The 11,473-nt window shown below is 50.0% G+C and overlaps 2 protein-coding genes across 2 annotated transcripts; both read left to right on the top strand.

The window, feature by feature from the left end:
- Positions 1 to 104: 104 nt before the first annotated feature.
- On the top strand, positions 105 to 4,950 carry chmp1a (charged multivesicular body protein 1A). Its single transcript, NM_200563.3, is given in 6 exon segments — positions 105 to 233; positions 497 to 516; positions 604 to 681; positions 2,540 to 2,815; positions 2,904 to 3,097; positions 4,051 to 4,950. Coding segments are annotated over 6 exon segments (597 nt in total). The 5' UTR covers positions 105 to 226; the 3' UTR covers positions 4,073 to 4,950.
- A 1,065-nt stretch (positions 4,951 to 6,015) lies between these two features.
- Positions 6,016 to 8,282, top strand: slc10a3 (solute carrier family 10 member 3). The gene is given in 2 exon segments (NM_214740.1): positions 6,016 to 8,146; positions 8,177 to 8,282. A coding segment is annotated over 1 exon segment (1,347 nt). The 5' UTR covers positions 6,016 to 6,184; the 3' UTR covers positions 7,532 to 8,146; positions 8,177 to 8,282.
- The last annotated feature ends 3,191 nt before the right edge of the window (positions 8,283 to 11,473 follow it).

Below are 11,473 nucleotides of genomic sequence, written 5' to 3' on the forward strand. Positions count from 1 at the left end.
AGTGCGAATATAAACTGAAAAAGCAGAACATATTTATAAGTCTAGACTCTGCATCCTGCAGGGGGCGGCAGAGCGGCGACTGGGTGAAGAAGAAGAAGAACACGCGCGTGACGTGAGTTGATGAACCCGGAAAAGGGAGAGGAGAAGCTGAAGCGGAGACTCATAAACAAACACGCCGAGCAGAAGAGCAGCGAATAACCCGAGAGAAACAGCAGCAGACAGCGACATGGACGGTAGGAGAGCCCGCTCACGGCGGAGACAGTCAACCTGTGTAGCATGAGCTCCCTCAGAGCGGCTGTTGAGCCGTAATGGAGGATGAGCGGGAGTGTTATTGTTATTATAGTGGAGCTGATGGTGATGAGTGCTGTCATTACTCCTCAGCACTCCTGCTGTGGGGGTGTGAGCAGTGTCAGGGCTGTAGTGTACACATGAGTATCTGTTATGATCGAGTGAGTTATTGATTATTGATGATGATTGTTGTGTTTCTCTCTCACAGACACACTCTTCCAGCTCAAGGTGAGCATCTCTCTCTCTATATATATGAATGAATATGTGTTGATCTCTCTCTCCTCATGATAATCTCCTCCTCTTCTCCTCCTCCAGTTCACCTCGAAGCAGCTGGAGAGACTCGCCAAGAAGGCCGAGAAAGACTCTAAATCTGAGCAGGCCAAAGTCAAGAAGGTACAGCAGCCGAGAGCGCCTGGGTGTGGCCCTCTGATGACGTCATCGCCGGTGTGTGGCGGTGACGTCACTGGTCAGAGTTTCAGAAAACTTTTCCTTTAAGTAGGATGGTGTTGTTGCCGTGGCGACCAGCACTACAGGGATAACCTGTTCCAGAGCAGGCTTTATTCTGGGTTAAACCGGTTTACAGGTACAGAAGGTGGCACAGTGGGTAGCACAATCGCCTCTCAGCAAGAAGGTCTCTGGTTTGAGCCTCGGCTGGGTCAGTTGGTGTTTCTGTGTGGAGTTTGCATGCACTCCCCGTGTTGGCATGGTTTCCAAACACATGCGCTATAGGGGAACTGATCAACTACACTGGCCCTAGTGTATGAGTGTGAATGTTTCCCAGTGTTGGGTTGCAGCTGGAAGGGCATCCTCTGCGTAAAACATATGCTGGAATATTTGGCGGTCCATTCCGCTGTGGCGACCCCTGATGAGAAAGGGACTAAGCTGAAGGAGAATAAATGAACAATTGAAATACATTGATTTAGTGTTTTAAAATGAAGTCACCACTCTTAAGTAGGCGGGGTTATTATTAAGTAGGCGGGGCTGTTATTAAGTAGGCGGGGTTATTATTATTAAGTAGGCGGGGTTGTTATTAAGTAGGCTGGGTTTTTATTAAGTAGGCGGGGTTATTATTATTAAGTAGGCGGGGTTATTATTATTATTAAGCAGGCGGGTTGTTATTAAGTAGGCGGGGTTGTTATTAAGTAGGCGGGGTTGTTATTGTTGTGTAAGCGGGGTTGTTATTAAGTAGGCGGGGTTGTTATTAAGTAGGCTGGGTTGTTATTCAGTAGGCGGGGTTGTTATGAAGTAGGCGGGGTTGTTATGAAGTAGGCGGGGTTGTTATTAAGTAGGCGGGGTTGTTAATATTGTGTAGGCGGGGTTGTTATTATTAAGTAGGCGGGGTTGTTATTAAGTAGGCTGGGTTGTTATTAAGTTGGCAGGGTTGTTATTATTGTGTAGGCGGGGTTGTTATTAAGTAGGCGGGGTTGTTATTTAGTAGGCTGGGTTGTTATTAAGTAGGCGGGGTTGTTATTATTGTTTAGACGGGGTTGTTATTAAGTAGGCGGGGTTATTAAGTTGGCAGGGTTGTTATTATTGTGTAGGTGGGGTTGTTATTAAGTAGGCGGGGTTGTTGTTAAGTAGGCTGGGTTGTTATTAAGTAGGCGTGGTTGTTATTTAGTAAGCAGAGTTGTTATTTAGTAGGCGGGGTTGTTATTATTGTGTAGGCGGGGTTGTTGTTAAGTAGGCGGGGTTGTTATTGTGTAGGCGGGGTTGTTGTTAAGTAGGCGGGGTTGTTGTTAAGTAGGCGGGGTTGTTATTATTGTGTAGGCGGGGTTGTTGTTAAGTAGGCGGGGTTGTTATTATTGTGTAGGCGTGGTTGTTATTAAGTAGGCAGGGTTGTTATTAAGTAGGCGGGGTTGTTATTAAGTAGGCGGGGTTGTTGTTAAGTAGGCGGGGTTGTTGTTAAGTAGGCGGGGTTGTTATTATTGTGTAGGCGGGGTTGTTGTTAAGTAGGCGGGGTTGTTATTATTGTGTAGGCGGGGTTGTTGTTAAGTAGGCGGGGTTGTTATTATTGTGTAGGCGGGGTTGTTGTTAAGTAGGCGGGGTTGTTATCTGTAGTTTAATCACGGTGCACTGTCAGATGTGACCCATCCGTGTTCATCAGTCAGACACTGATGGAAAACACCCATAACAGGGCTCTTTAATAGTCAATGTTGGTGCAGTAGATGTCACTGATGATGATGATGATGATGATGTTGATGATGTCACGGTTGTTTCTCTGGTGTGATCACTCACACACACACACACACAGGCTCTGCAGCAGAAGAATGTGGAGTGCGCGCGTGTGTATGCAGAGAACGCCATCCGCAAGAAGAACGAGGGCCTGAACTGGCTGCGGATGGCGTCTCGAGTGGACGCGGTGGCCTCTAAAGTGCAGACGGCGCTCACGATGAAGGGCGTGGCCAAGAACATGACGCAGGTCACCAAAGCGCTGGACAAGGCCCTGAGCTCCATGGACCTGCAGAAGGTGTCGGCCGTCATGGACAAGTTCGAGACGCAGGTGCAGAATCTGGACGTACACACCTCGGTGAGCAGCCCCACACACCCTCTCTCTCTCTCTGTGTGTGTGTGCGTGTGTGTGTGTTTATCTGACGAGTGTGTGTGTGTGTGTTTAGGTGATGGAGGACTCGATGAGCTCCGCCACCACCCTCAGCACGCCGCAGCAGCAGGTGGATGACCTGATCCTGCAGATCGCGGAGGAGAGCGGCCTGGAGGTGGAGGACCAGCTGAGTCAGCTGCCGGCCGGAGCCTCCGCCCTGGGGGAGACATCCGCACGCGCACAGGAGAAGGAGGACCAGCTGAGCCGACGGTACACACACCTGACCAAACACACACACCTGACCATACACACACACCTGACCATACACACACACCTGACCAAACACACACACACACACACACACACTCATCCAGTGTTCTCAAACAGTGCCATGTGCGTACAGTCTGTGTGTCCAGCTTTCCAAAAAAGCGTCCGGTGCTGCAGTGTGTGTGTGCTGCAGGCTGTGTTCCAGTCCACTTCTACACACACTGGTGAACTTCCCTTATGTCTGCTTAAAGCATCTACAAACTCCCAAAACTGACCTGAGATCAGGCGTAAACTGAGAGCTGTGCAGTGATCCTCCACCAGAGGGCGCTCAGTGACGCCGCGTCACTCCTGTATATTCATTCACTCACTTTCCTTCACAGTCGCCACAGCGGAATGAACCGCCAGCATATGTTTTACACAGCGGCTGCCCTTTCAGCTGCAACCCAGTACTGGGAAACATCCACACACACTCATACACTACGGCCAGTGTAGTTCATCAGTATAGCGCATGTGTTTGGACTGTGGGGGAAACCGGAGCACCCGGAGGAAACCCACACCAACACGGGGAGAACATGCAAACTCCACACAGAAACACCAACTGACCCAGCCGAGACTCAAACCAGTGTGCTGCCCCTATTAGCCAGATCGCCCTCTAGTGGAGAAACACTCATGACGTGACTTAATGACGTGACCAAGCTGGTTTCTGGAGTCTGGTGATGTCTGCAGGCCACACACACACACACACACACACACACTCTGAACACACTGGAGACCGTCACACACTCACAAACACTGCAGCACTCACAACAACACACACACTCTGACACTAATGTGTGTGTGAGAGTGTGTGTAGTGTATGGGTGTGTCTGAGAGAAAGAATGTGTGTGTGTGTGGCTGTGTACTGAGAGTAATAACGTGTGTGTGTGTGTGTGTGTGTGTGTGTGTGTGTTTTACAGGTTGGCTGCTTTACGCAACTGATGATCTTCAGATTCACTCAGTCTGTGCTGTTTGGACTTTATTAGAGGAGGATTTTTATAACAACTCCACACACACACACACACACACACTCCTGCGCTCCTCTTGTCTTCATGTTTGTTGTTTTTCTGGTTTTGCATATTTAATCTAAGCTGAGCTGCAGCGTTCCCCTCGCGCCCCTCACGCCTTACTGCTCCACACATCCAGTGCCTCCGCCACAGAGAGAGTGTGTGTGTGTGTGTGTGCGCGCATGTGTATGTGTGTGCGCACATATTTTTGTGAGTATGTATGCGTGTGTGTGTGTGTGTACGCGCATATGTCTGTCTGTGTGTGTGTGTGTTTGCACACATATTTTTGCGAGTATGTGTGTGTGCGTGTGTGTGTGTGTGTGCGTGTGCGTGCGTGTGTGTGTTGTGTTCAGCTCTGCTTCAGCTCTCCTGGTGTTTTCTTGTGCGCGTCCGTCATGTAGAGAGATGATCTCCGTCAGCGCTCAGTGATCCGCTGCTTCTGTTCTGTAAAGTAACTTTGGTTTAGAGGTGTATTTAGTTTATATGAGATTCTTGAGGAGCAGATTCAACACACACACACACACACACACGCTGTGCTCATTACAGTACAGAAGCGCAGCAGATACACTCGTCTGCGATGCTGAACAGCGCTGTGGAGATGCCTGAAGACAGAGAATGCTGAGATGATGTGGAGGACTCCTGCTGTGAACGTGGAGGCTTCTCTCCAGAACACACACACACACACACACACACTCATACTTTAAAATTGTGTGTGTGTGACTGAATGAAGTGCAGAATACACTTCTATGATCTGTTCTGTCTGTCTGATGTGTGTTTCTGTCATCAATCAATAAAACTGATCAGAGTTTTGGAGATGTGCTGTACTGCAGTCTGTACTCTTCATCATTGTCATGTTGATGTGCTCTGATCATCATCATCATCATCAGTGAGATCAGCTCTGCTAAAGCTGCTTCTTTTTCAGTGTTCACCGGTATAATCGTTGATTTTAGATGTTATTTCTGTTCATTATTGGTCTGATCCGTGTCTCCTCCACCGGATGAGCGCTGTGTGTTCTGCTGATGGAGGTGATGTTAGACAGATGGCGCCATTTCGGCTGAGCAGCGGTTTATAAAATGCTGAAGTAATGAAATAAGATGATAACCGAGTCCAGCAGACAGAGCTAATCCAGTCTGACATCGTGTAGAGACGCAGCTGTCCGTCTCTGACTGCTGTTTCGAGCATTATTTTGACATGTAAACAGAAAGATGACAGGCGCTGATGTGACCTGCCGGCTTCCGTAGGCTCGGCTTCCGTGTTTTCCGAAGAGTTCCACTGTGAGGAGAGGCGCTCACTGAGCTCCGCTATCAGGAGATGCTGACGGGGTTACTCCAGCAGGCGGCGCTAGTCAGCCCATGATGATTATTCATTTGTTCACTCTCTTTTAAACATCAGAGGATAGCGAGGCTGCTCTGTAGACATGTGTACAGTGAAATTATAATGATTTAAATGAAGTCATGTCAAAGATTAGTGGCTGAAACACGCATATAAACCCGCGTCTGGAGTCTCTGTGAAGTGATCTTTGCGCGCTCATCGATCTGTCAGCACAAACCGCTGTGATTGGTCCATCCGCGCCGCGCTGAGTGAAGACACTGCTGCCACGTGACCACACTTGCTGCTTCCGCTTGTCTTCAACAACAATCTAAGCAGTACACGTCATGTAAAGACCGACACTCACACACTCTGTCAGATGGCGGATTATAAACACGCGGAAATATGAGAATTACTCCATAAACCGGCGGCGAATGACCAATCAGCGCACGAAGCCCCGCCTACCTCGGATCCAGATTCCGCTCCGCTTCTCGTGTTTCTACTGGGAGTCGCCCGCAGTTCAGCCCGAGCCGCTCAGACCGGATTCACGAGCAAACATGACGAGCAGAGCTGAGGATTAACAGCAGTCTCTGACCTACAGCTGCGTTTCTGAGCAGCACCGCGGAGTCCAGAGCCATGAGATGATGGAGATCCTGACCTGAAGTGAGTCTGAGTGTGAATGAGCGGATCCGGATTGATCTGATGAGTGCAGGAGTGGAGCGGAGCGGCTGCTGGAGTCATGAAGACAGCACTGGTGTTCCTCTGTCTGCTGTTCCTCACCTGTGCTGGAGACCCGGATCACACTGAGCCCAGAACACTGCAGTACCTGCGCATCGGCGACGGCTCCGCTCGAGAGTTCCAGTTCCCCCAGAACACACGCGGCGTCATCGTGATCTCCAGCCAGTACCGCAGCTCCGGGGGCCGCAAGGGCCGAGACAGCCTGAAGCAGACTCTGCGGGTCCGGTCTCTAGATCCAGACGTCATCTCCATCCTGAACGTGAGCGACAGCGGGCCGCAGAGCAGCTACACCATCAGCATCCGCTCAGGGCTCCCGGGGACGGCACCGCTGCTTCTCCAGCTGCTGGAGCTGAGCCGGGACGCGGAGCCGCTGCTGATCGAGGAGCGCAGCGACTACTCCATCAGGGTGGAGGCCGCACCAGAACACATGGAGGCCGGCGGGCTGCAGCACTTCTCGGAGAACCCGGTGCTGTTCGCCCTGCTGCCGCTGATCTTCGTCAACAAGTGTGCGTTCGGCTGTAAGGTGGAGGTGGAGGTGCTGCTGGCGCTGCTGCGGAGGCCGGTGCCGCTGCTGCTGGGTGTCGCTGCGCAGTTCCTGCTGATGCCCCTCTACGCCTTCGCCCTGTCCCAGCTGGCGGCGCTGCCTACTGCGCTGGCGCTCGGCCTGGTCATCACCTGCTCGGCTCCGGGTGGTGGTGGTGGCTACCTGTACAGCCTGCTGCTGGGTGGAGACGTCACCCTCGCCATCTGCATGACCCTGGTGTCCACGGTGGTGGCGACCGCTGCCATGCCGCTGTCCTCCGCCTTGTACGGCCGGCTGCTGGGCGTCCACGCCGCGCTCCACGTGCCCTTCGTTAAGATCCTGGGCACGCTGCTGTTCATCGCCATCCCGATCTCGCTGGGGCTGCTGGTGAAGCTGCGAGTGCCCGCGGTGGCCAGCGTCCTGCTCGCCCTCATCCGCCCCTTCAGCTTCGTGCTGATCGTCGGCGGCATCTTCATGGCCTATCAGATGGGCTCCTCCATCCTGGCTCACGTGCGCGCCCCGATGGTGGTGGTGGGCGTGACGGTGCCGGTGTTCGGGCTGCTGGCGGGGCTGGCGCTGGCACGGCTGGCGGGGCTGGCGTCTCCTCAGAGGAGGACGGTGGGCATCGAGGTGGGCGTGCAGAACAGTCTCCTGGCGCTGGCCGTCATGCAGCTGTCCTTCCAGCGGGCGGAGGCCGACTACGCCTCTCAGGCGCCCTTCATCGTGGCGCTCAGCAGCACCTCCGAGATGCTCCTGCTGGTGCTGGCACACATCGCCCGCAGCCGCCTGTGCCCGCCGGCGCCCGCCACCCGCACCCTCAGCTGAGCGCCCGCCGGACACACTGACCAACACACTGCCATCGCCCAGGCCAACACCAAACGCCTTCGGACACTTGCACACGCTCGCAGAGATATACGCTCAACGACAGACCCATGTGCTGCACTACGGGACATTCTGATTGGCTGACGATGATCGGAGGCCAGAGGAGGAGAGCGGTGATGATGGAGGATCATGCAGGATACTGTGACGCGCATCCCTCCTCTGAGGAGTGTGAGCAGTGACATGAGGAATGGTCTCGTGATGTTCTCTACAGCACACACTCCTGTGATTACTGCCAGCGCTCTTCTGCTCCTGTACGGCCTTATTTCTTACACACTTTATTCTGTCCAACTGCTGAGAACGTCTCCAGAACATCTCCTGATCATCTCCTGATCATCTCCAGACACTGACCGGATCTGTCCTGAGCGCATATATTTTTGCAGTGTTGATCTTCTTTTGTAAATCAGAGTTTAATAAGCCAATCTTGTGTGTGTGTGTGTGTGTGTGTGTGTGTGTGTGTGTGTGTGTGTGTGTGCGCTACAGCCACAGTGTTGATCAGAGCTGATATTTTTCTAAGTGATTGTTCTTTTGTAATGGGTTTGTTTGTATCTTGTTTACAGATGTGTGTGTGTGTGTGTGTGTGTGTGTGTGTGTGTGTGTGTGTGTGTGTGTGTGTGTGTGTGTGTGTGTGCGGCTGATGTTGTGTACTCTCGATTGTTCAATGATGACGACTTGTGATTAAATGCTTTTGACATGACTAAAGCAGTGTGTGTGTGTGTGTGTGTGTGTTTGTGAACTTGTTTTTATGTCATGTCAGGACACAAATCTGTATAATGACACAGATATGACACAAAGGTGAATTATGAGGACATTGCTGACGTCCTCATTCCAGAAAAAGGGGCGGGGTAGCGGGGGGGTGGGGTTAGGGCAGTATAAAAACAATGGAACCCAATGTAATGTACCCACAATTCACAAAAACAAACGTGTGTGTGTGTGTGTATGTATGTGTGTGTGTGTTTGTGTGTGTCTGTGTGTGTGTGTGCGCGTGTGCGTGTGTGTGTGTGTTTGTGTGTGTGTGTATGTTTGTATGTGTGTGTGTGTTTGTGTGTGTGTGTATGTTTGTATGTGTGTGTGTGTTTGTGTGTGTGTGTGTGTGTGTGTGTGTTTGTATGTGTGTGTGTGTTTGTGTGTGTGTGTGTATGTGTATGTATGTGTGTGTGTGTGTGTGTGTGTGTGTGTGTGTTTGTGTGTAAGTGTGTGTGTTTGTGTGTGTGTGTGTGTTTGTATGTGTGTGTGTGTTTGTGTGTGTGTGTGTGTGTGTGTGTGTGTGTGTGTGTGTATGTGTGTGTGTGTGTGTGTGTGTGTGTGTGTGTGTGTGTAACTGTGCTGATCTCCAGCTCCGTCACCTCTGTGCTGAGTTCTCCAGGCTGGATCATTGAGTGCAGAACTTCTTATCTTTAGTGTTTATAGGCACAAGCACGTCTTAAAGGGACAGTACACTCACAATCTCAAACATCTGACTAACCACAGTCAAGTGTTTCAAACTTTAAGAGTTTCTTTCTTCTGTTGAACACAAAACAAGACGTGATGAAGAATGTCAGAGGCAGCCACAGCTCACACACATACACACATACAGCAGGGGTGTCTGACTACAGGACTCGATCAGTGTGATCAGGAGTGTTCAATCAGAGCTGGAACTAAACTGTGCAGAGCTGCGGCCCTCCAGGAGCTGAGCTTGACTCCTGTGGTGTAGATCATCTCAAACTGGACTCCTGGTGGGCCGCAGCTCTGCACAGTTTAGTTCAGCTCTAATCAAACACAGCTGATCCACACACTCGAGGTGTTCAGGACTACTACAGGCTGTAAGCAGGTGTGAGTTGGAGCTGGTCGGAGCTAAACTGTGCAGAGCTGCGGCCCTCCAGGAATTGAGACCGCTGGTCTAGAGGAACCAAACATACTGTGGCAGTAAATGTCTGCCGGTGTCCATTTTGTGTTGATCAGAAGAAAGAAGCTCAACAGGTTTGTGTCTAGCGGAGGACGGTGTGTGAACGGGCTGTGGTGTGTGATTTGCATATCTGTTATTAAAGATGACTCAGATCTCCTGTGTGTCGTCAGTCAGCACCACAGCCAGCGCTTGTTCTGGTTTATCCGGATCAGAGGCATGCCGATACTGCCGTGTGTTCAGCTGAGATCTGCTCTCCTCACAGATTAATCATTTGCATGGACTGACTGCACCATCTCTACACTAACACTCTTAAAGAGACAGTACACCCCAACACATAAAGCAAATTCACCATTACTGACCTGCAGAGACACCCCACAGCACACACACTCTGCTGAACTGTATTAGTGTCTTTATTCTGCACTCAGGATGCTCGTATGTCTTTACAGCTCAAATGGAGAATGCTGGGGGTTATATTCCGCTCTGGGTGTGTGTGTCTCCAGCATTCTTCAAAACATCTTACTCTGTGTTCTAGAAGAGTCTGTGAATAAGCAACGAGGAAATGTTGATTATCTGGGGTGAGCGCCGTGTGTGTGTGTGTGTGTGTGTGTGTGTGTGTGTGTGTGTGTGTGTGTGTGTGTGTGTGTGTGTTGATCTTTGCTCCAGTGTTCTCCTGCTGCTGCTGTTGTTTTCCTCAGTGACGGATGGTCTGTGTTATTGATTAGTGTTCAGGGTTCCTCCGTCAGCGCACTGATGGAGTAATCACGTGTGTCCATCCTCCCTCAAACACACTTCAGCTCTTATATCCACATCTTCAGTATTACAGCGTCATGCTCCTCTCACTGCGTCCTGTAATATGAGTTATGAAGTGTAATGATTAACAGGAACACGAGCTTCACACACACACACACACACACACACACACACACACAGAACACTCATGCTGTGTGTTTAGGGGAATTACACCATCATATTAGAGGAAACCACAGTGTGAACACAACAGGTCACTGAATATAATGCGTTCACCAGGCAATACAGCACATTCCTGATCAATCTGATGGGTTTAAAGGAACAGCACACGCACGAACACAACAGAGGAGCTAAAGTAGTATGAGTTTCTTCTGTTGAACACAAAACAAGCCTCATTCATTCTCCTTCAGCTCAGTCCTTTATTTATCAGGGGTCACCACAGCGGAATGAACCGCCAACTATTCCAGCATATATTTGACACGGCGGATGAACTTCCAGCTGCAACCCAGTACTGGGAAACACCCATACACACTCATTCACACACACACACACACACACACACATACACTACAGCCAGTTTAGTTGATCAGTTCCCCTATAGCGCATGTGTTTGGACTGTGGGGGAAACGGAGCAACACGGGGAGAACATGCAAACTCCACACAGAAACACCAACTGACCCAGCTGAGACTCGAACCAGCGAGCTTTTTGCTGCGAGATGATCGTGCTGCCCACTGCACCACCACATAATATGCTGACTGTAGCATTTATATATTTTCAGATGTAGATTTGTTGAAGTTTCTTCTTGATTTAAAGCATTTAAAAATGATTTCAACACTTTCTATAAATCCATAAAACAGGTAAAAACTAAAGGTGCCTCAAAGCTCTAAGCTTTATTCAGCTTGTATGAACTGACCCCTGAGTTTTGTGCTATTTAAGGTTTATTTATGTTATTATTATTAATATTTTGTACTCTTTTGTTTACTATGTGCTGCTTAGATAAATGTTATATATGTTTAACAATGGAAGTTGAAAATGCCTGTTTGTTATTTCAAAATCAAACAAAAAATATGTAATAAATAAATAAATAAATAAATAAATAAAAATGACGCGGGACGCTGGATCTTCCCTGCGGGTGACGCTCATTCTGTGGCGCCTGTGATTGGTTGATGACAGAGGCGTCTATAACGATTGGCTGCGAGCCGTTCTGTTCAAGCCAATGAAAACGCTCGCTCTGTAGCCCGTCGCTGATGATTGG

This window comes from Danio rerio, chromosome 25 (genome assembly GCF_049306965.1).
Source record: "Danio rerio strain Tuebingen ecotype United States chromosome 25, GRCz12tu, whole genome shotgun sequence".
Classification (NCBI taxonomy): domain Eukaryota; kingdom Metazoa; phylum Chordata; class Actinopteri; order Cypriniformes; family Danionidae; genus Danio; species Danio rerio.